The following is a 24,882-nucleotide window of genomic DNA, read 5'->3' on the forward strand; positions in this document are numbered from 1 at the left end:
TCATTTGTTTGGAGACGTTTTTGGACACTAGGATAAATCATTTTCGTAATGCTATAACTTTTGATTGCTTTGTAGTATCAACACAAAATCGATACTCACGTACAGGTGACATGATCAATGGGAACAAAACAAAAGCAGTTTTTATTTGGAGCTACCTCGTTTACACCCTGATATATATAATAAAAAAATAAGAAAAAAGTTCATTTTTGGTTCAAACATTTTTTGTGATTTTTCAGCAGTTTTTTTTAGGCTGAGAGTCTCAGTATTCATCATAATCTATATTACAAGTTTATTTACTTGACCCTCCTTGTTTTTGTTTTGTTTTGTTGTCGAGTTATAAGCCTTTAATTTTGGGTATGACACTGAATCAGGAAATCTTTAAAAACACCTTAAGAGCTGAAAGGGTTAATGTAGAAACTAAGCAGAAACATATTTAAGGATTAGTCTCTGTAGAAATATTACTTCAATGATGAGTCATTTTAAATCTGATGCTGGAAAAGACCGGCAGAGAGCAGGGATGATATGTTCTCGACCATGTTCCAATTACGCTGATGGTAGGTTCACAAGGGCGACACTTACAACTAACACACAATTATAATATAATCATCATGTTTGCAAACACTTCAAGTACAGACTACACATAAGGACATGGCCAGTGCTTTTCTGGAAAATACTATTTAAAAATTTGGTAATTAATCATTAGCGGTGCTTGCTAAGGGAAACATCATTACTAATGATCATACTTATGGTTAGGGATTTGAAAACATTATTAATAGTATAAACTTTGATGCATACTGTACTGTTTGAGCTACAGACTAATGATACCTCAAATCTTGTGGCCTGTTGAGGATAATTGTGCTGTTACTTTTATAAACAATCAGGAAGAATTACATTGACTTGGGCAAATAAGTAACACCCTAGCAACAGCTTAACAATGCACTGAAAACCACTCAGAACACCTTAGCAACAGCATAGCAATACCCTGACAATGTCTTGATTTTAGTTCGGTTTGCATGGGCATGCACCATTTACATTTTCTTCAGAAAATCTTAAACTCTGGTCACCATTTTGTGGTAAGCAAAAACAAAGTTATAACAACAAGCCCTATAGAAAAAATTTACTACTTGATCTTTTAAAAGATTCTTCTAAATTTTGTTATAGGAGGTTAAAAATTATATGAAAGAAACTTTATGGCCCTCCATCTTTCTGAGAGAACATTGTTCCATTCGCACCTCTGCCTCTTTGTCTTTCCCCCGAGGAACGTGAAAAACGACCCACCACCCCTCTCATTGCATCTGGACGGTCACCATGGCAACAGCCTATTTATAGCAACATTGGTTGGGAAAAATCAATATAACACACAAAAAATTAGTGAAGAACTTACTTTGGCTCATTTGATCTTAATTTGCATGGTGAAATTAAAGGAAAGAAGAAAATTATGTTTTTCAGGAGATTTGAATGTTTTGATTGGTGCTAAATGGAGGTGCATATACAGAGTGGTTTATTTTAGCTGTGAGTTCCTGCTCTTATTTTGATAAACTTTTATTCATCTTTTGAATTTAGGAAACAGCTTGTGCTGGAAATCACAATGAAAATTTCCCCCACATACATCCATGAATAACTGTGTTATGCTAACTGGGGAAGTACCATTTTTAATCTGAAAGTGAAAGTACTGAAAAGTAAAAGTGAATATGAAGCTATAACAGACGCTGTGTGATGCCAGTATTCCTGTAACTCTCCAGATTTCCTTGAAATTTCCCATATCACTCTCCAAGATCAAATGACAAACAATAGCCAATTGTTTGTTTAATAAATGTTTATGAACATGAAAACACTTTTAACATTTGAAAGAAAAACAACACAGGTTTAAATAGACATTTTAGAACGCTTTAAGGGCAATTTTTAGATAACAGCATCTTCTTCAACAGACTTTGAGTTTAACAGTAGGTATCTATAGTGTACCAAACACTACTTAACTTCAAATTATGCCAAAGGTAAAGTATGTAATTTCTGCTCTACTCGTGTCACTAAATAGAATTCCAAAAATAATCAAGCAGGTTTCCCTAACACTCATCCCATCTGCCATTGGTCAGGAATCCTAACCCCAACTCTACCATGAAACTTCCTCTAACCTTAACCTCTAATCCATTATTTGCCCTCATGTCTGACTCTGTTATAGTGCAGACATGAGGTCTCAAAGAAAGCTGCCACTTCTCAATGGTGAGACCACAAATAATCTGCACCAGTCCTATTTCCCTCTTCAAGGGATGCATGAATATCAACATGCCCATTGATTGTCTGTGGCTGTGGAGAATGCAGTTTCCCAAACAGCTGAGGTACTGTCACCTGAAATGGTGACTGAAAATCTTCTCAGAACCTGCAGTTCTCACTTCAGGGAGGCCCTGGTAGCAAAACATAGCCGATTCAGTTTGTGGAGTATAAACAGTCTACACGGTGCCTGGATTGCACTTCGTAAAGTCATATGATCCCTTCTTTCCAGCTCTCCACAGATACGCCACAACAATAAGCAGTGCCGCAGCTGCTCCCAGGCAAACTGCAGGGGTTAAAAAATCATTCCAACCAGATGGAGGGTCGAATCTTTTCTCTGTAACGAAAACAAGACAAAAAGATTGGCAAAAGCATATTCTGAAGACTTGACACATTTTGCAAATTGTTCGTAAAAAAATAATACTTCCTAGTTTCCTAACCAGGTGTGACGTGAAAAAGCCTGCAGTGACCGTGACAAACAACGAGCGACAGGACAATTTTGGTAAGTTGGCTTTAAACAGGGTAGCCCCGCAACCTGTGAAATCTCGTCATCAGCACAGTATGCGCAAACACGCATAAAGTCCTCGTTTTTGCGCACTATTGCTGTATGTGTCTGCCGTTGACTATACTAAAAGACTATCACATAGCAGTTGTAATGCACATGCGCCAAACGCATCCATTTGGGCTTGCAGTCAAAAGAGTGTAATTTGAAAGGCTTAGAGCTTGACTGTGCATGAGATGGAACAGCAGGCGGAAAAACGAAGTGTACCCTAGCCTTAATTCACAAATAGAATGGTCTTTTCCAGTCCAATTACTCAGCATTACAATAATTTGAGAAGATGGTAGTGTCTAACCAGTTTCACTTACCCATAACGTTAATAGTGAAAACCTCTGTCTCGAAGCCCAGGTCGTTGGTGACATTGACCTGGTATAAGCCTGTGTCGTTGGGAGTGAGGTTGACCAGAATGAAGACGCCATCAGGGGAGTAGATGTTGGTCTTGCTATCCAGCTTCCTCAGGACCACCGCAGGTAAAGGGAAGCTCACGGAGTGACAACAGATGGTGATATTCTGCCCCTCCTGAACCTCGGTGGATGGGAAGACCTCCACTGTCGTATTCCTGGGTGGTGCTGAGTTAGGAGAGGCATAATAATTACAACAAAGATACAAAGGAGGCAAAATGCATGTATTCATTTTTGATGAAGAAGGAGAACAAGACAAAATGGAGAGCAAGGCACTTATTCCAATATTAATGAATTTCAATTAACTGTTGATATATGAAACAATTATTCCGTTAAAAGATAACATTTATTGATTCTGACCAGTAAAGGCAAAGATGTTTTCTAGTGAATCTCTTACCTTTCACAGTAATATTAACTCTATCACTGTGGCTTCCATACTGGTTGGAAACTTCACATACATACAGTCCAGAGTTATCCAGCTCAACGGAAGAGATGGTAACTAATGTTTCAGCCCCATTAATGGCCCCCAACTCTGTTACTACACCATCTACTTCCCTGCTCAGCACCATATGCCCAACTGGAACACTGTCGTACTGGCAGGAAATGCTCACAGATTCTCCTTCCTTCAACTCTGTCTGTGGGCTCACAGTAATCTTGGTTTTTCTGGGGGGATCTGTAAAAGAGAGCATAATGTCAGCTAGGGCATTCTGGGTGGATGCTTGAGCAATTCTAGGTGGTTGCTGAGGTGTCTAGGCTGGTTAACTAATGGCACGGGTCCCTCTAGGGGTGCAAATTTTTTGCCATGTGAATATGGGGCAATTGACCATTTTGCCTCTTTAATAAGAGACGTTTCAATGTCCGACAGGGCTCCCCCTTAAGCATTTCACTGTCTGACAGGAAGGGTACCCTTTGAGAATTTTGTCACTTTAAAACAGGACACAATGCCTTCAGTATGGGAAGTTTCATCATCTGTCCAGGGGCTGGAGTTTTGCTGCTTAAATACGGGACAAAAGTGTCTGTTTGGGATGTCCTCATTTTGCCCAAAATATAGGATATTTTAGCTAATATGGGACAGTTGGCAATGCTAGTTCCACCTTTAATGTAAATAAAGCCTACAGGATTTTATCACCCATTTTATCGTCCACCAGGTGAAAATTGTCAGTTCAATCGCCTAGAAAAGTAGTGCATCTCTCCTCAATAAGCCTGATTTGAAGTATTTAGAACTAACCCCTAAGTATAAGTAATAATAATAGTGATGCTTGCATTAACACCATTGACTTACAGTGAACGGACAATGTCGTAGAAGCTGTCTTTACAGCTTGAGCGGCAGGCACACCTTGCAAGTCCAGCAAGACCTTGCAGGTGATGCGTTTGTCCTGGTCTTTGGCCTTTACGCAGTAAGGCAACACTGAAGTCAGATTCTGTGGTTCACTTGAAAATGACCCAGATTCCGAGTGCAGTTCTCTCTCTCCATCCATCCACAGGATTTGGAAGAGGTTGGCTGGGAAAACTTCCTGAACAGTGCAGGTCAAGCGTATCGTTTCTCCCTCCAGAAAAGGTCCAGAGCTTTCTATGACAGGACTTGTAGCAAATGCTGATAAGAGATGAAATTTAAATATTGAGGTGTTTCAAAGTATAAACACACACACCAACACTGATAAATATTTAAGGTTTAGAAGGACCTTAAATGAGAATATCTGATCATAATTTTGACAGAGTCATTATGTAGTAAAACACCCAATGTAAACAAAAAAATACTCCCTTGCACATTCTAAGAGTTAGTGTCTGCTGACAGAGCAACAGAACATTATAGGAAAGTCTCTTGACCTTGAAAGCATTAGCATTTTATTTCATAGGAGTATTACATCCTGTCAACATTAACCCCAATAACCCCAGGAGTCTTTGTTAGGCCTGGTTCTGGGACATTTTTAATAAATGCTTTCATTACTGCATCTTGTCAAAGTGAGCTATTTTTAAAAGTTCCCCAAAACAAGCTTGAGTAAATTGCTGATAGCTGATGACTCACAGCTAATGGTTGGTCAATTGCATTAAAACCAACCTACACAGGGATCTTCTCACTTAACAGTAAGATTAACTACTTGCCAGTTGCCTTTTTTAAAAAGGATTAAATTGTGCCAGAATTTAATTAATTTATCGATATTTCATAGTAAACTGAGTGAAGAATCAATTGATGACAACCTTGCTGGCCTTATTTTTGGACTTTTGCCCGTTATCAACCAATTAACAATTTAGTGTAATGCTTTGTGATCCCTTAAGCATTAATGTCCTTTTTCTGATTCATATTGTTTTTGACACAAACAAAAGGCTACAAGCTACTTCAATGGACAGAGATTTTTTTCTTTTTAAAAGTAAATCTTTGGTGACACTTACCGAAGACCTTAACTTCAGTCTGATTGGACTTCACGATTGAGCCACATTTGACCTCACAGATGTAAGTTCCCAATGGATCTTCCAAATCCATTGGGCTGAGCAACAGTTTGGAAAAGAATCTGCTTCTCTCAGTCTTACTGGTGATTGGCCTGTTTGCAAGACTCTTCCAGGAGAATTCAGGCTGAGGGCACCCTGAAGCCTCACAGTGCAGCAACAAACTGGAGCCTCTCTTAGCCCCAATCACGCCATTTGGTTGTAGAGCCACTTCTAGCAAATGAGCTGCAAAACATCAAAGGAAATTTGACTTGGTCCCTCAAACTGACTTAGCAGAACCTTGGGGGTTAAAATAGCCTGGATGCGTACTGTAAGCTCATGATGACTATTACAATAACATCTGTAAACCCTGCAGGAAAATCCAGCTTAAGCTGGTTGCTGTGTTTGGGAACATGTTAGCTATTCTAAATTGGTAGACCATTTCAGACCAACAGCAAAGCAACTACCAACTGGTCAGCTAAAGTTGGTCAAGTTGGTTTTTGGAACATTGTGGCTGGTCCACCAGCCAATGACCAGCTTAGACCAGCTAAAAACCATGTTCCAAATCACAGCTACAAGACTTAGCTGGATTTTTCAAAAGAGCAAGACCATTTTATCCATGTCTAAATGACATCATTTGACAATCTAGCTCACCTTTTTTTTAATATAATTTAAGATGGGGAGCTGTAATTTCAGTGTTACACCAACAATATCTGCCAATATCAGAATTTCAATGTCTTACTTTCAACGGTTAGACTGAGAGTAGTCATCTGATTCCCATACTCATTGAAAGCCTGACATACATAGATGCCAGAGTCAGCCAGCTTGACCGAGGTGAGTTTTATAGATGTTTCAGCCCCATCAAAGGCCTTTAGTTCTGTTTCTTTGTTGTCCACCACCCTGCTCAACACCACACGGGTTACTGGAACACCGTTAGACAGGCAGGAAATGCTCACAGATTCACCTTCCTTCAAAACTGCCAGTGGACTTGCTTCAATGATTGTATTCATTGGAGGTGCTGCAAAAGATTTCGAATCAGATAAATTATCATCAAAATGCTTTAATTCCTCTATATTAAAAATAATTCCATAGGCATTGCCAGACCAATATTTTGATGTTAAGCAATGTAAGCTTTTACTGAACTTACAAGTCAAACCCCTGTTTAATTAAAAGAATAATTCACCCATAAATGAAAGTGAAGCTGAGTACATTTTGACAGAATTTTCATGCTCTCCCTTTAAAAGTCTTTTTTAAAAAGGAATTAAATAGAATGAAAAGAGATTTCCTGCTAACCTTGAATGACAACCGAAACATTTGCCTTCTCTTTCCCCAAATCATTGCTAACCTCACACTGGTAAGTACCAGCATCCGATAAGGACACATTTTGTATGAAGAGCTCTTGATGTTTCCCCATTTCAACAGACTGGCCATCTGGTTTAAGAGCCGTCCATGTAAACACAGGCTTCGGGTTGCCCTTTGCCTCACAGGTCAAAGTTAAACTGGATCCCAGTAAGAGTGCGGTCGCTTCAGATACTCTCACATTATGTGGTGCAGCTGTAAAAGCAAAAGGAAAACACAGCAGAGAATAAGACTACATCATGCGGGTCACCTTCAGAAAGCATCTCATAGAGGATGAGCTGCTCCCACATCCGTTTTGGGTTTAATTAAAAAAATGGTTGCATTAAATAAGCCTACATATGGAGCTGATCATGAATCTGCACACCAGGAACTGCTGTAAAATCCATCTAAAGATGGTGGCTGTGTTTTAGAATGTGGTTACCAGATACTAGCTGGTCATACCAGCTTAAGGTGGTCCAAGCTAGTAGACCATCTTGGACCAGCAACAAACCTGCTATCAACTGGTTATAACAAGGTGGTCAAGCTGTTTTTTGGAACATGGTAGCTGGTTTCTAGCTGGCCTAAACTGGTTATTAGCTGGTACTAGCTGGTAGACCGTCTTGGACCAGCAACAAACCAGCTACCAGCTTGTCATACGAGCTTAAGGTGGTCAAGCTGTTTTTTTGGAAAATGGTAGCTGGTTTTTAACTGGTCCAAGTTGGTCATTAGCTGGTAGACCATGGACCAGCAACAAAACAACTAGCAGCTGGTCATACCAGCTTAGGCTGGTCAAGATGAGTTTTGAGACATGGTGGCTGGTTCACCCTCCAGTGACCAACCTAGACAAGCTAGAAACCAGGCACTATGTTCTAAAACGCAGCTACCAGCTTAAGATGGATTTTTCATGAAGTAAAACTTCATGAGGAACAGCTTTCTATTGAACTTTGATGGACTATGGTGAAAGTGAACTTACACAGAACTCTCATGAGTCCAGATGCCTCCTTGGTCATCTCATTTGTGGGTATACCTTCTACATGCAGTGATGCTCTGCAGGTTATTGCCTTTCCATCATGCTCACTTGAAGGTATGAATTTGAAAGAAAAAGACAAACTATCTTTGCCAGGTTCCCCTTCTTCCCTCTGAAGAACAGTGTCTCCATATAACCATTCCACTTCAAGAGACTCCGAAGGGTATACAGAAGGCACTTCACAGGTCAAGAGGTTTTCCTCGCCCAATATCAATCGATCATTCCCGGATATAACTGGGTTTCTTGGAAAAGCTGAAACAGATTCATACGGTTCTAAATACAGGGTGACAAGCAAAAATAATCTAAAAAAGGCATTTATATGCAGATTATAATTATGTGAATTGTATGCAACGTCAACTTTGACATTTGAGTAGACTGGGGCTAGTTGTCACATGGGGCACTTTAAGCAATTATCAGCCAGTCGTGTAGCAGTGCAATGCATTAAATCATGCAGATACAGGATCTACAGTTAATGTTCATATCAACCATCATCCATCCATCTTCTATAGCTGCTTGTCCTATGCAGGGTCACTGGAGCCAATCCCAGCTGTCTCAGGCCAAAGGTAGGGAAACACCCTGGTCCATCACAGGACAACACACACAGACATACACATTCACACTCTCACCTACAGGCAATTTAGGGTCTCCAATTAATTTAACCTGCATGTCTTTTTGGACTGTGGGGGAATCTGGAGCATCTGGAGAAAGCCCACATGAACATGGGGAGAACATGCAAACTACCCAATTGAGCTGGGACTTGAACTTGGGACCTTCTTGCTGTGAGGTGACAGTGCTATTCACTGAGCCACCATGCCCAATTAACCATCAGACTTAAATTGAAACTGACTTTCAAAAGTAAACCTACACTAAAAAACAGCCATTTGACACTGAAAACTTACAATAAACGTATTTACTTAATTAAATACTTAATTTTATACTTCATTAATAATTATAAAACATACTTATAAAATAAGTACCAACTCTAAAAAATACTTAATTATTTTTACTTAAAAAAAAAAAAAAAAACGTACTTAAAAATAAACATACAATAATGACATTGAAACTTACAATAAACTTGAATTGTTGTTTTCTGCTGTTTTGTCTCCTTCCCACATTGTGCTTTGCATATTATGTTGTTTTCGTAGTTCTTTGTCACATTGTTAAAGATCAGCACAGATTCTCTGTTGTGTGTCTTAACAGTAGCGTACAGTGGTTTATCTTCTAACGTGGTCCACACAAACTTCACACTCTCCTGGCAAGATCTCACGCTGCAGGTCACCTCTCTCCTGTCGCCCACTTTTATCAGAACTTTGGGTGTCAGCTCCACCATATGTGAAACAGCTGGTCAAGACAATAAAAATGTCCTTTAGATGTAATATTAAGGGTTATCTGTAACTAAAGTACATATGCAAAACTTTCTAAAATATGACTTTTACAAAAAAGTGAATTAAGCTTGTAACACTTAACAAAAAGTTTCTATTTGTTAACATTAGTAAATGCGTTAGGTTTCATGAACTAACAATTGTTTTAAACAGCATTTATTTTAATGTAGGTTATAAAAAACACAATTGTTCCTTTCCTAGTTCATGTTAGTTTATAATGCATTGATTAATGGCAATATACACAACATTTAATTATAAAAATGTATTAATACATTTAAAAAAGTTAATAAGTGCATAAGTATTGTTCAATGTTCATGTTAACTAATGTAGTAAACTAATGTTAATGAATAGTGTTTCCATTGTTTAATAATGCAAATGTTGTAAATTTACGAGTGTTTTATAAAGAAATGTTTTAAAATGTAAGTAAATTATGTTTTATATATATATATATATATATATATATATATATATATTAATTTCTGAGCATCATAAAATACAACGAGTCTTTTTTAAAAGATTAATAAATAAATAAAAATAAAAGACATAAATACACAAAACTCAATTTAAAATGAAGAACAAGCCATAAAATACAGTATAAAAATAAAAAAATCATTTAAAAATGGATTAAAATGAATAAAAAGTAAAGAAAAAATATTTGTAATTTACATAAAATAATTACAATTATGTGATTTAAATATGTAAATAAAATACTTGCATTAAGTGTAATCATACATTTATGGCACATCTTGTATGAAGTACATTATAAGTTGCTAAAATCTGCATGTGGTTAAAATCTGCAGATGTATGGTTAAATTATTATCATATGTGGTTAATTACAGAAACGTGTTGATTAAAATAATAAACGTACCTGCAATTGGCAGAAGCAAAGTCAAAAGCAAACTTGAAGCCATGCTGTGAAATCTGTGTCCACTAATGAAGAACTTCCCAAGTGCACAGATTGTTCAGTGTCCTTTCAAGGAGCAAACATGAATTTGAACTTCACTCTTACTTTCATGGCCCAGGTTTATATGCACTGGAGGGGGGTGGGGCCTCTCAAGTTTGTCTACTGAGGAATTCCCCAGTAGTGCTTGTGTTTGGTCACAGGTGGTTATATTCAGAAATGCTAGGGAAACTTTCTCCACCAACAGGCTCCCTCTGATGTTCTAAAATCCTGGTCACAAATACAGGAAACAGACTGCCATCAGAAACCTTTTTTAAAGATAATATTCCTTCCATTATAAACTGCAGATTGATATCACACTACAATAAGCTAATTATGTATGCTTTTTTATTTTTTGTGTTTTCCACAAGGAAAATCCCTCTTAATATGTCTGAAACATGGCCAGTTATTCCTTCTTAGAAATGCTAAATCTACAAGAAGGAGGTCAATTTAACACTTCAAAATCTCCTTTGCTTTTTTTAACTGCTTGCGGACAATTCCTCTTGACAGCACTGAAAATCTGCTTGTATGTTTAATACAGTTATTAAACGAAGACAAGTGCATAATAGTTGGACGTATATAAAAACAAGGCATGAGAGTCTATCAGATTCTACTGGTGTGAATGTCTGTAAGCACTCTGTTAACAGTTATTTAGATGGCTCTGAAAATGTGACCAAGAAGCTGTAAAATAAATATAATAAAAAATCTATAATATGACATTAAAATAAAAAATACTAATAGCCTATACATTTTTTTTAAATAAAATTTAGATGGTTCTGAAAATGAGAGAAAAAAAAAAATATATTGTGGAAACTTCCAGCATATGGTAAGTTGTCAAAAAGCTGTAAAATAAAATATAATAAAAAATCTAGAATATAACATTTTAAATATTAAATTAAATAAAAATACTAATAGCCTATACATTTTAAATAAAATCAAGCTGGATATGAAAATGTGACAAAAATATTGTTGAAACTTCCAGCAAGTTGTCAAGACGCTGTAATAAAAATAAGTAAACATAAAATAATATATATATATATAAAATTAAATACTACAATAAATAAATAATAAACCCTATATATTTTTAAATACACAAAAAATATAATTTTATTTAAAATAAAAATAAAATTAAAAATACAAACATTGAATAAAACAAAACTAAAACTAATGTAAAATACATAATAAAATATTTATTTTTAGATATACATGTTTATATAAAATATAAAAGTAAAGTCCTATAGTATCTAAATAATTGCCCTTATATACAGGTGCATCTCAATAAATTAGAATGTCGTGGAAATGTTCATTTATTTCAGTAATTCAACTCAAATTGTGAAACTCGTGTATTAAATAAATTCAATGCACACAGACTGAAGTAGTTTAAGTCTTTGGTTCTTTTAATTGTGATGATTTTGGCTCACATTTAACAAAAACCCACCAATTCACTATCTCAAAAAATTAGAATACATCATAAGACCAATAAAAAAAAACATTTTTAGTGAATTGTTGGCCTTCTGGAAAGTATGTTCATTTACTGTATATGTACTCAATACTTGGTAGGGGCTCCTTTTGCTTTAATTACTGCCTCAATTTGGCGTGGCATGGAGGTGATCAGTTTGTGGCACTGCTGAGGTGGTATGGAAGCCCAGGTTTCTTTGACAGTGGCCTTCAGCTCATCTGCATTTTTTGGTCTCTTGTTTCTCATTTTCCTCTTGACAATACCCCATAGATTCTCTATGGGGTTCAGGTCTGGTGAGTTTGCTGGCCAGTCAAGCACACCAACACCATGGTCATTTAACCAACTTTTGGTGCTTTTGGCAGTGTGGGCAGGTGCCAAATCCTGCTGGAAAATGAAATCAGCATCTTTAAAAAGCTGGTCAGCAGAAGGAAGCATGAAGTGCTCCAAAATTTCTTGGTAAACGGGTGCAGTGACTTTGGTTTTCAAAAAACACAATGGACCAACACCAGCAGATGACATTGCACCCCAAATCATCACAGACTGTGGAAACTTAACACTGGACTTCAAGCAACTTGGGCTATGAGCTTCTCCACCCTTCCTCCAGACTCTAGGACCTTGGTTTCCAAATGAAATACAAAACTTGCTCTCATCTGAAAAGAGGACTTTGGACCACTGGGCAGCAGTCCAGTTCTTCTTCTCCTTAGCCCAGGTAAGACACCTCTGAAGTTGTCTGTGGTTCAGGAGTGGCTTAACAAGAGGAATACGACAACTGTAGCCAAATTCCTTGACACGTCTGTGTGTGGTGGCTCTTGATGCCTTGACCCCAGCCTCAGTCCATTCCTTGTGAAGTTCACCCAAATTCTTGAATCGATTTTGCTGGACAATCATAAGGCTGCGGTTCTCTCGGTTGGTTGTGCATCTTTTTCTTCCACACTTTCTCTTCCACTCAACTTTCTGTTAACATGCTTGGATACAGCACTCTGTGAACAGCCAGCTTCTTTGGCAATGAATGTTTGTGGCTTACCCTCCTTGTGAAGGGTGTCAATGATTGTCTTCTGGACAACTGTCAGATCAGCAGTCTTCCCCATGATTGTGTAGCCTAGTGAACCAAACTGAGAGACCATTTTGAAGGCTCAGGAAACCTTTGCAGGTGTTTTGAGTTGATTAGCTGATTGGCATGTCAAAATATTCTAATTTTTTGAGATAGTGAATTGGTGGGTTTTTGTTAAATGTGAGCCAAAATCATCACAATTAAAAGAACCAAAGACTTAAACTACTTCAGTCTGTGTGCATTGAATTTATTTAATACACGAGTTTCACAATTTGAGTTGAATTACTGAAATAAATGAACTTTTCCACGACATTCTAAATTATTGAGATGCACCTGTATAATAAATAAAAAATACAATTAAAATACTAATATTCATTTTCTATAAAATATATAAAAAACTGTATATAGAATATTAGAAAAAAGGTGTAAACAAAATAAAATGAATACAAAATATAATATATAAATAATAGATCCTATATCATTTTTAAAATATACTATAAATATAATACACAATAAAATGAAACACACTAATTTTACATCAAATTGTATTTATTATTATAAGAATTTTAAAACATAATTTGATTTTAAAATAAAAGAGAAACAATTCACTGGTTTAATTCCCATTTATTTCAACACATTCATAAAAATGTCTTATTTTAAAAAAGTGCCAGTGTAGTTACTGTTTTACAAAAAACACTGTTTCATAAATGTAACATTAAGTCACAAAATCGTTCAAAACCTGCTTTAAAATCCACGCAGCTTATCGTGACTGAAAAATCACTGGCAGACTGTAGAAGCATCTTAGACACACAGTCCAGACACAAGCAGCATTGGGCCACGTAGTTTTAAGGTTTACTCGGTGACTCAGTTCATCTCACCCAGGAAAGCCCTGCGACTGTTTTGTCGTGGGAAGATGTGAGAAATGGTATTGATCGTGATGGGCTCAACCCCAACCGTGGATCCCCGCAAGTCTCCCCTCATCACAGACCTAAAGGACTTCCTGAACTCCTCATTCTTCCAAGTGTACAGAAACGGATTGGACACAAAGATAGTGCAGAAGACAATCCACGTTGATGTCCAAAGAGCCATGGACACTGGCACGAACAGTCCTGCCATCAGAACCCAGAATATGGGCTCAGTTTTGAGAATGAATATGAAGCACACTGCGAGAACATAAAACCCGAGGCGCCTGTCTTTTCTGGGGAAAGAATAGGGAAGATTGTTCACTATTTGGAAATTCAGAATACTGACCCTCTTCACGCTTATCTGTACCCGGCGGAAGATTTTAAAGTAGCAGTATACCACAACAACAGTCTGTCCAATGATAGTGACCGCCAATGTGCCAGCAGCGACCCGACTGGACAGCACCGACACCGAAGTGCCCTTGGCGAAGGATGCTGATGCTGCATCCTCAGCATCCCTGCATCTCTCAGGCGGGTACCGAAAGGATGTGAGCCATGGTAACAAAGAGCCTAATGAGATGAGCCATGATCCTGCAATCATCCATTCTGTGTTCCTCTTCTGATACAGACTTTGATACACAGCAGGGGTTTTGGTGATCAACACATACCTATTCACAGCAATAAGCGAATGGGAAAGCAGGGACACGGTGATGCCCAGAAACAGCAGCGCTTCTTTGAACGCGTGGTACCCGAGCGCGAGGATCCCACCCGTGGATGTGGCCACCGCTTCGTGGGGCATCCAGAAAGCGCACACCAGCAAATCCGCCACGCAGCCGTTCACGATGAACGCATTGCTGGCCGTGCGGAGCTTCTTGAACGTTACGACCAAATAGATGACTAGAAGGTTGAGGATGGTGCCCAAAACGCACATGAAGGAGTAGATGGTGGCGATGGAGATGCGCGATCCGCGTCCCAGGGCGCATTCAGGCACGTCCGTGTCGTTTGGCATGATGCAAGGCGGCTGATAAAAATGATCTTATGTCATCGTATCTCATCGCAAGTGATTTCTCACATTGTGTGGCTAAAAATGGAAATACGTGCGTGTGAGAGCGCGCAGCCCCCCTTTGGCGATGCTGCTGTGGGAACGCGCTTTATATATATATATATATATATGTGTGTGTGGTTTTATCACGCTTGACATCAACAACAGCCCACGATGTATTCTCACATGTCTGTTTCGTCCTTATTATCAGTAAGCACAATATTCACATTAACTGATCATTATGAATCGACCTGTAATAATTTGTAAGATGAAAAAGGTAACATAGCAATTAAGGAGATTCTTAAAGGGATAGTTCACCCAAAAATGAACAAACTCTCATTATTTACTCACCCTCATTTTCTTTCTTCTGCTGAACACAAATGAAGATTTCTGAGAAAATATTTCTGCTCTGTAGGTCCTTTCAATGCAAGTGAATGGTGACCAGAACTTCAAAGGTCCCAAAAAGCACATAAAGGCAGCATAAAAGTAATTCATACAACTGCAGTGGTTTAATCCATGTCTTCAGACATTAAAAATGAATTGGTATGCAAGAGATTTGTGGTCCACATTTTCATGACTTCAAGAGAACACATTCTGCATGGTTGTGCACATATACAGCAGTTTTCTAAAATAAACTTGGTACTAAAAGGGTAATACTTTACGATAAGTTTCTATACATTAACATTTGTTAATGCATTAGTTATCATTAGTTATAATGCATCAATTTTACAGCATTCGCCACTTGGTTAATGATAAATGATATATAACATGAAATAAATAGTAATGTTATTAAATTATAAATAAATGCAAGACATTAAGAAGTTCATAATGCATTAAGTAATGTTAAGTTGTGCAACTTTTAATGTGAAAATGTATTAGTAAATGTAGAAATGAACATTAATATACTTCCATAGCGTTCTTAATGTCGACAAATGTCTTTGAAACAAAAAAGCATGCTAAATCGCACTACCTGAAAAATAAAGTCATTGCATTAACAGTGCTTGCATTTTTGGGAATGCAGTTTTATGTGGTTGTGTATTTAAGCTGTGAATATTTCAACTGAAAACATTTTGCACAAAATTTAATCATTAAAAATTCAGTTTAAGATGTCATCTTCATTATTCAACAGGTAATATTCGGTCCATTATATTTTGCTTCGCAAATTCAGCTCTCTAAAATTTCAGTGGTTAAAATTTGGTTGGAAATTCAACCTAGTATCATCAAGTGGTGAAGCCTAATAGCAGAGAGTGAAGATTGTGCATCGGCACTCTACTGCTTTTCCTGCAATGTCAGTACAAGGTTGAATTTCCAACTGAATTTTAACCATTGAAATTTTAGAGGTGAATTTGTAAAGCGAAATATAACGGACTGAATATTACCTGTTGAATAATGGAAATGAAATCTTAAAAAACTGAATTGAAATAGTGCAATTGTGCAATTCAGTATGATTTTTATTTCAAAAACATTTGTCATTAAAATACTTCCATAGAATGTTGAAAATTACAGTAGTTGCTGCTGCTAACTCATTGTTAGTTCATATTAACTATTGCATTATTACATATTTACTATGTATGTATTAACTAATATTTACTTGTACTAATACATTTTAGCATAAAGTTGTACATGTAAATGAACTTTGAACAATACTATTGCACTAATTGTTTTATATTGGTTATTAATTCAATAGTTCACATGATCTAACAATAACCAATATAAAAACATTTGTGCAATAGTATTGTTCAAAGTTCATTTACATGTACTAATACATTTTAACATAAAAAGTTGTACAAGTAAATATTAACTATTGCATTATTACATATTGCTTTAACTAATATTTATGTTAAAATATATGTAACACTAATTTTTTTATATTGGTTATTGTTAGATCATGTGAACTATTGAATTAACTAATGTTAACATGTACAACTTTAAAATGTAGAAAATAACATTAACCCAAATTAATAAATGCTATATCAGAATTGTTAGTTTATGATAACTACACTGAAAAAAGACTAGTAAGATTTACTTAATTTTTATTTCGCAAGTTTTTGCCGTTTTTCTAAGTAAATCTTAATGTTTAAAGTTAAGTGAAATCTACTTAACCCTGTAAAGCCCAAAAATTCAAATATTTTGACATTAAACTGTTTTAAGTATCATTAGACAAACTGTAAAAAGAAATCAATGAAAAGAAATCAAAAGAAAAATGGTGGGCATGAATGTAATGTAATGGTGATTGAGAGATATACCTCAAAAGCGTGATATTTGATACATGGATTTCAAAGAGGGTTTTTCAATAAAATAATACACAAAATTTTAACCAAGTACAAGTTGCTTATATCCAGCAAATACTTATTTTAAAATATCAGTAACAATATAGTAATCATTACTGTAACTTTACTTTATTAAAATAAACTGCCATTTATCCCAACCTAAGAGTCACTTTTCATGCAAGTCTGCTGCCATTTTAAATAGATCGATATAAACGCTGAAACCACTTTTTCCCCCCAAATAACCACTAAATGGTGCCATAAACATGTGAAACTTTTATACCATTGGGTGTTGGCTCATCAGCTTGAACAGAAATTGAAACAGGAGCCGTCAACCATTGTGTATCATATTTGATAGACACACCGTAATAGGGTTAACCTTATGACATTATATTGATTAAAGTAAATTTAACTTAAACATGTTAGTAAATACAGTAACTTGTACTTGCAAACATGATTATACATGGTGCTTATTCAAAGTTAGAAATTTAAATGAACATATTATTATTAGAACAAGTCACATTTTAAACTTCCCTTACAAACACCTGTTTAATCATATGACACAAAAAAGATTAATGCCTGCTATGTAGTCTTTCAAGTAACATCACCTTGCATTACTGGTGATAGAAAAAGGGTACAGAGCATGCAGAAGTCAACACTTGGTGCACAAAACACGATGATGGTGACAATCAACAGATAATTTTTTTGATCATGAACTGGTAATTTTGAGTGGAAAATGAACTTCAGACTTCACAAAACAAGTTACCAAATGTAACAACAAAATATACAGCAGAAATGGTGTAAATGAAACAATTCAGCTTCGAAAAGTTAAAGGATTAGTTCACCCAAAAATGAAAATTCAGTCATTGTTTCCTCACCCCTGTGTGGTTATAAACCCTAAATGACTTTCTTTCTTTTTCTAAACACAAAGGGAGAAATTGTGAAAACAATGTTGTGCTCAGTGGCAATACAATGGCAGTTTATGGTGACCACCTCTTCAAGCTTCAAAAGAACACAAAAGTATAATTCAGAAGTCTAATAAATTATTCCATGAGACTCATGATTGTTATGAAAGCATACGATAAGGTTTGGTGAGAAACAAACGAAATCTAATATATTATTTAGTGAAAATGTTCAATGACTGTTGATCTCCTTGCGCGTTCATGATAGGGCACGAGAGCAACCGTTTATGCAGCCCCCTTGCGACATTGGGGCACTCAAGCGAAAACTCGTTTTGTTTATCTAAAAACAGGTCCTCCACAGCGATAGCAATAACAGGACACAACAGCTGCACACAAATCAGAGAACAGAACTTACTAAACATGCCTGAAGTGTTTGTAGTCGAAGAATTGATGCATTTCTATGCCCAGCCTTATTTTTTTGAACAGAGTACTCAGAAATCAAACAGAAACATAGAGGCTAAAGGCAGCCACAGTCACACCTTCTCCTGACCTGATGGCAAACGACAGGTGATAAAAAGGTATATTTTCAGTGGTAATCAGAGTTTTTGTCCTAAGCAGCTGTGACGAGCGACGGTACATTCTACCGATCACTTGTTTTCTATTTTCGGCACTGCGAACAGTCCAAAAACCCCATTGTCGCGAGGTAGCTGCGTGAACTTTTGCTCTCATCAAAGCATCACTGCACAACATTTTTTGACAGTTTCTCCCTTTATGTTAAGAAAAAGAAAGTCATGTAGGGTTTAACACGGGTGAGTAAACAATGACTCAATTTTCCCTTTAAGTCAAATTTAGTTATTATATTTACCAGTGAAATTTACTCAAATTAGCAAATAAAATATGACAAGGTTTTCTAGTTTAGGATTGATACATGGCACATTGTATACTATACATAGATAACTATGAATCATAAATAATATTTACTTATAAGCAAGAGCATTATTTTTACATTTGAATGTAGAATTTATTGAATATTTTCATGTTCAAGCTTAAACTAACTTATTCAATAGAGAAAGTATACAATCTTTTCTGCTATATTTATTTCACAATATAAAAATGTTTTTCAGTGTATTGTATTAACGAATGTTAATGCATACAACCTTGCAGTAAAATGTTACCACTAAAAGAAACAAAAGAATCAACTCATGCATAAATTGAACTGACATTTCGAAATACTTGCCACATTTATGGTTGTGAACAGTCATTCGACTTGCATCCATTTTCACAGCTGTCATTGACGCCCACGGCAGAACGCCTGCTGCCAGACAAACTCAAAAGGAAAGACAACTCTAGTCCATAAATGTGGCGATTTGCAGTTCCCACTTTGATGGTTGTAAGGGAGAGAATATCGCTGCTACTTAATTTACTTTTGTGCAGCTGTAAAAAAAACCAAAAACTGTATTTTTGCCACCGATGGACAAAATCTTTACAGTGCAAACTTATCTTAAAGACTAATTGGGCAACTGCACAAAGAGAAGCAAAAGTGATTACATTGGTTTCCACATGATGCACGCTTCTGTTGAAAATTAGTCTTTTATTTTGTTCTGGTTTTTTAAATCTTGATTACAATGTAAAAGAATAAATGTACAATCCTCAACTTTGTATTTTACTTTATATATCACTATATTTGTGAAAAACAAACCAATACTCTACAGTAACATTGTTAGATTTTCTTGACACACTGTTTCAAAAATATATAAATTTCATAAGCAAGGAGTAGTTTACAGCAGATACAACCATATACATCAAAGAGGTAGAAACCTTCAATCAAATAAGATTCTTCCAAAATGTTTATACATAGATCATAACACCATTTGGAATGTACAGAGTGCTACAGGGTGAAATAGGATACAGAACAGTCAAGAATTCATTCATCAAGTCATAATTGCAAAAACACGTGAAGTGTCCTGAAGCATTTGTTCAAAGTAAAACATAAAGGATTTGGTTCAACCAAAGATGAAAATTCTGTCATTTATTCACCCTCATGGCAATCTGTATGACTCATTCCTTCATTGGAACACAAATAAGAGATGTTCACACTGCTTTTTCCATACAACAAAAGTGAATGGGGGCTGGGAATTGTGCACTATAATCTGAACTCTTCTGAAGCCAATGGCTTTGTACGAGGAACACGCTGAAATGCAAGTCATGATTCACTAAAGACCTCGCAGCTTTCCAATCTCACGCATTCGCATTTTAAAAATGCCGCATTAAGACGCATCTTGGCAGGTTTGACGTCAATGCCGTCGAAAGCCATTGGTTCTCATTTCTCGTAACAAATCCCGTTGCGCCAAGTTTGAATATCGGAAAAGCACAAATAAGTTTGGATAAGTATCGCAGATCTGTTCCTCGCACAAAGCTAACGGATATATTCAGAAGACTTAGAACATAAATAGTCATTCCACTCGAGGGCGAGTAAATGACAGAATGCTCATTTTTTTGGTCTAACTACATCAATATTCCAACAGTCTTAGCTTAAACCTTGCAGGTGAACCTATACGAACACTGTACGATAAACAATTTTCGCCTGATTGTAAACAACCTCTTAACCGATGTTTTTACGGTCAAATCTGGACAAATATCCAAATTCTATTAGACATTTACCATCCAACCCTTGTTAGATAAACATTTTCTAAATAGTTTATGCTTTCTTTGTGCATTAAGAACATGAAGGGTTTTATGTATGTTGTTGCTTTTACGTGTGCTTCCATCATAATTGAAAGTCTAGATAAAAATGCAGCTTGTGAACAAGCCATGTCGCATACTTTAATACCGCCATTTACCATTGAACATACAAACATCCATTATCCCTGCATACAATTTCATTTCACATACATTATCGCCCTATAGCCACGTCCACACTAATACGTTTTTGTATGAAAACGCATTAATCTCACTATGTTTATGCCTCTAATCTACACTAGATAAGCTTTTTCCTCTATCGAAAATGGAGCACTTTGAAACTCTCCATAACCGCATACTTTGGAAAACAGTGATGTTAGGAAACGTAATCAGTTTCCAGAAGAAAATGGATTGGTGTGGACATGGCCTAGGCATGTTAAGACCAGCAACCAAAGTGTGTGCAACTTGCGCCTACATTCTGAGGTGTTTCATTTGTGCTTTGGGGCGCTGTTGAAAATGACAATCGTGAAAGATGTAGTGTCGGATCTTATGTGTTCTCAACAGCCCTTAAAGCTCTTGAAAAAGGAGCAAGCTGACAGCTGAATTAGTTTGATAATCACGTTCATTATGATGTCACAAAGGCCTGGGAAATGAACAGGAGTCCAACCAGTTACCCTTACTGAACAAACAAAGCCCATCATATAACGAGAAAAATACATTTGCGCTTGCAAATGGTCGTGGTCTCATTAGCCATCCGTTGTTGCGTAGAAACAAGCCCACCTAAGACCCACCGAACCCCACTGAAGAAAATACACACTTATCTCTTTCATGTGCCTAAAAACGCCCTGAAAATCCCTTTGAAGACAACACATAGCTGTCAACCCATTTTGCACCTTTCAAATATAGCCCTCGCACTTGATATGTTATTTGTTAAGTAGAACAAACTCTCTAGTCCAAATATTTCAACAAAACATGTTTGTCGGCAAGTATAAGATCATGTGTAATTGTAGATAAAATAGTACAAAATTATTTTTCTAAAAATACATTTTTTTTCAGTACAACTATGTAAATTCAAACATGAAAAGTACCTCTTTAAAAAAAAAAAAAAATAAGGAAAAAAGCAAAAGGATTAACCGTGTTGAAAAAAAAAACGGCAAAAGCAAGTTCTTTGTTGTCGGTTAATGAACAGCATACAGCAGATTCCAGATCAGTTCAATCCCGATAAGCAGGATGTATCATATGGGAGACATTCAGTCTTCAAAGCACTTCCTCTCGAATTCGTTTTCCTTTGAGTGCCTGTGACAGAAAGTTGGAGAAGCGGTGGTCACAGTGACACCGTCGTGGGTCGGAACCGGGCCAGCAGTACGGAACGGGGTTAACGAAAAGTGGCCGCTTTAGTACTGAACATACTCAGACTGAAGAGACTGCAAAAAAAAAAAAAAAAAAGATAAGTATGGGAAATACAGAAGTGATCTGAAATGATTATGATGCCAATTACGGAAAATTACAAGGCAAAGGTTAGCTAAATAATAGTAAAAAAAGCCAAGCTGAGACATTACAAACACAGCGTCTATGACGTAAATTAAGGTGAGATGAGAGAATTAAAAAAAAGTCAAAGCTCAGAAAAAGAAAATACATATGCATTAAATTGGGGGGGGGGGGGGCTGACTAAGCCTCTTAGGTTGGGGAAAACGAATGAAATGAGTAATGTAACAGAGACAGTGGCAAGTTCTTGCATATTTAAAGGTAACCCTACTGAAAAAATGGCTAAAACCAGCTTAAGGTGGTTTGCCAGTCTTACCTGGTTTCCACTGCTTAGGCTGGTCTAGTTTGATGGTTTTAAAGTGGTTTTGGGGCATTTGTCAGCTGTACAGGCTGGGATACCAACTGGCAGAATAGATAAAACAGCTGAAGACCAGCTTGGCTAGGATGGAAAACCAGCTAAACCAGTTTAAACAAGCAAAACCACCTTTTTCGGCAGAGAAAGCCCATAAACGTCTGTGAACGTTCGCATAAAGCGTAGAAAGATCTGTTCTATTTTAAATGTAGTTTGTTTACAAACATCTGATAAACATTTTAAAAACAGCAGATTGGCATACATTCTAAATCTTGAATATCTGGAATACAGCTGCTAAACATTTCGAACATCTGAAAAGGACATCTTGCAGATAAGCAAAGAAAACGAACAATAGCACAAAAACAAAACATCATTGTCATTTTGATTATCCCTTTAAGAACGTTAAAGTTCTTTAAGAAGGTTTATAGGGTACAGTACGGTTATCAGTTCAGGACAGAATGTAATATTTATCATTGCTGCAGTGCAAGTTTAATCACTCCTGCTGAGTGTGTAGGCGTTCTGATGTTCTGAACAAAGCCAGCTCACAAAACTCCAGAAGGTGGGATGATATGGGCCAATTGCCAATCAAAAAAATGGGACAGGCTGCAAGAAATTCTGCCAATGAAATTGTTAAATCACATGATTTACACGTACATTGTCCTAAAAAACAAACCCTGGCTCACAAAAGGCACTAAACAGGATATGGAAGGGGAACTACCAAACTCCCACCTGTAGGATGTCTTCCAGGCTACTTGGTGAAAGGCGTTTCTGAAGGGGATCCAGAAACAACACAAATTCATGGCATTTTCCTTTGGCCTGAATGCAATTGTGTCAAGTGAGAACACAGCTGAATCACATTTTTATAGCACTGGTGAAGTATTTCTTATAAATGGGGCAGGGAGCACGGGCAGAGGATGACCCTTGACTGTTCACCATCTCTTTTTTTCTGTTAATGGCACCAATAAAAAGTATATACACAGTATATATATTGTATATTAGGGCTGTCAAACGATTAAAAATACGCTTCATTCAAATGTATTTTTCAGTCATCCACACAAAACCTACCCCACCAACAGTTGATCAACAGAACACAACTCAATTCAAATTATGTACACAATATGGTAGTTGTAAGTGTATTATAGCAGGATTTATTGGCTTCTTTTTTATAGAGTATTGACAGACAATCTTTCCAAGAGCACAGTGGAATTAAATATCTCTGGTCATGTGACTATTTGCACCACTCATGCAAATAAATTTGCACAGTTATTTACAGTTGACAACTCTGTGCAAAATACACCAACTTCTGCATTGGCTAGTGTACTATCAAACAGAGACACTGTGACAAAACCTTGTAGACAGCAGCAGGGTTTCTGTTAGCCAGTAATTAGTACCGCCATTCCCTATACGCATATTATGCAGTCTGTGTAGGGGACCAACTCCCTAGGGGTGCACCAGAAACTCCACCGGCTGCCTTTACTGGCACGTTATACGTTATTCAAGGACCCAGTAGCAGTCGCAGAACACAGATGATCGCCTCGCGCTCGCACCGCACCTCGCAACATTCATAATGCGCCTAGTAGTGCAAGGCGGGTGTTCAAATGGCAGCTGTCTTGCCACTGCAATCATTTTACAAAGTTCCGAGCTCTATCTGTGCTTTGCTGGCATGTTAGTTTTACTGCTGTACTACATTGATAAAATGCTTGCCGCAGGTATCAGCATAATGTCTCCCACCATCTGTTTTCCCGACGGTCAATGCATGTGACATTATTGATGTTTACACGAATCGACTCGCTTCTCATGAACTACGGTTTATTCAAAGGGTCATATTACATGTTAACAGTGTTAAAAAAAATTGTGGTGTTAAAAGAGTTTCGCGTTAACGCGTTATTAACGAGTTAATTTCGACAGCACTAATATTATATATATATATATATATATATATATATTTTCACACACACACACACACACACACACACACACACACACACACACACACACACACACACACACACACACACACTGATCAGCCACAACATTAAAACGACCTGCCTGTTTTGATCACATGGACTGGGAGATGTTCTGGTCCGCCTCTAATGACGACATCGAGCTTTACGCTGATAGCGTAATGAGTTTCATCAGAAAGTGCATGGAGGACGTTGTTCCAACCAGAACAACACGGATCTATCCGAACCAGAAGCCATGGATAAATAGCGATGTTCGCGCGGCACTTAATGTGCGGACCTCCGCTTTCAATTCCGGGAACGCGGAGGAGCATAAACAAGCTAGTTATGATCAAGCTAGTTATCAGAACAGCAAAACGCCAGTACAGGAACAAGATTGAAGGACAGTTTAACACCACCAACTCAAGCATGTGGCAGGGAATTAACATCATCACGGACTTTAA

At 37.0% G+C, this 24,882-nt stretch overlaps 3 protein-coding genes across 6 annotated transcripts in view; all 3 read right to left on the reverse strand.

Annotated features, from left to right (window-relative positions):
- Positions 1-1,655: 1,655 nt before the first annotated feature.
- On the reverse strand, positions 1,656-10,432 carry LOC127438593 (vascular cell adhesion protein 1-like). Its single transcript, XM_051694287.1, has 10 exons — positions 10,268-10,432; positions 9,086-9,358; positions 7,964-8,269; positions 6,946-7,206; positions 6,395-6,670; positions 5,620-5,898; positions 4,511-4,822; positions 3,626-3,901; positions 3,136-3,396; positions 1,656-2,605 (listed from the first exon to the last, which is right to left on the reverse strand). Exons 1-10 carry the CDS (start codon positions 10,308-10,310, stop codon positions 2,448-2,450), a joined length of 2,445 nt encoding a protein of 814 aa, XP_051550247.1. The 5' UTR covers positions 10,311-10,432; the 3' UTR covers positions 1,656-2,447.
- LOC127438594 (dual specificity protein phosphatase CDC14AB) overlaps positions 10,352-24,882 on the reverse strand; it is an 85,271-nt gene continuing 70,740 nt past the window's right edge. For 3 of the 4 annotated variants that reach the window (XM_051694289.1, XM_051694291.1, XM_051694288.1), the window contains one exon: positions 19,038-22,065. In XM_051694289.1, coding sequence (XP_051550249.1) covers positions 22,036-22,065 — 30 coding nt within the window. In that variant the 3' untranslated portion in view covers positions 19,038-22,035. Of the gene's footprint in view, positions 10,571-19,037; positions 22,066-24,882 lie in introns of those variants that run through there. The other variant, XM_051694290.1, reaches the window with a different exon arrangement.
- Positions 13,468-14,972, reverse strand: LOC127438600 (probable G-protein coupled receptor 88). Its single transcript, XM_051694299.1, has one exon. The coding sequence runs from the start codon at positions 14,758-14,760 to the stop codon at positions 13,714-13,716; it is 1,047 nt and encodes a 348-aa protein (XP_051550259.1). The 5' UTR covers positions 14,761-14,972; the 3' UTR covers positions 13,468-13,713.

This window comes from Myxocyprinus asiaticus, chromosome 49, assembly GCF_019703515.2.
Source record: "Myxocyprinus asiaticus isolate MX2 ecotype Aquarium Trade chromosome 49, UBuf_Myxa_2, whole genome shotgun sequence".
Taxonomy (NCBI): Eukaryota; Metazoa; Chordata; class Actinopteri; order Cypriniformes; family Catostomidae; genus Myxocyprinus; species Myxocyprinus asiaticus.

Excerpts from the sequence above, each read along its gene's own strand:
- LOC127438593 (XM_051694287.1), bottom strand. The coding sequence starts at position 10,310 with ATGGCTTCAAGTTTGCTTTTGACTTTGCTTCTGCCAATTGCAG. Across the intron at positions 8,270-9,085 it reads AACAACAATTCAAGTTTATT|CTTTTCCAAGAAACCCAGTT; the intron begins GTAAGTTTCAAT and ends AATCTGTTTCAG. Across the intron at positions 3,902-4,510 it reads TACGACATTGTCCGTTCACT|ATCCCCCCAGAAAAACCAAG; the intron begins GTAAGTCAATGG and ends TCTCTTTTACAG.
- LOC127438600 (XM_051694299.1), bottom strand. The coding sequence starts at position 14,760 with ATGCCAAACGACACGGACGTGCCTGAATGCGCCCTGGGACGCGGATCG.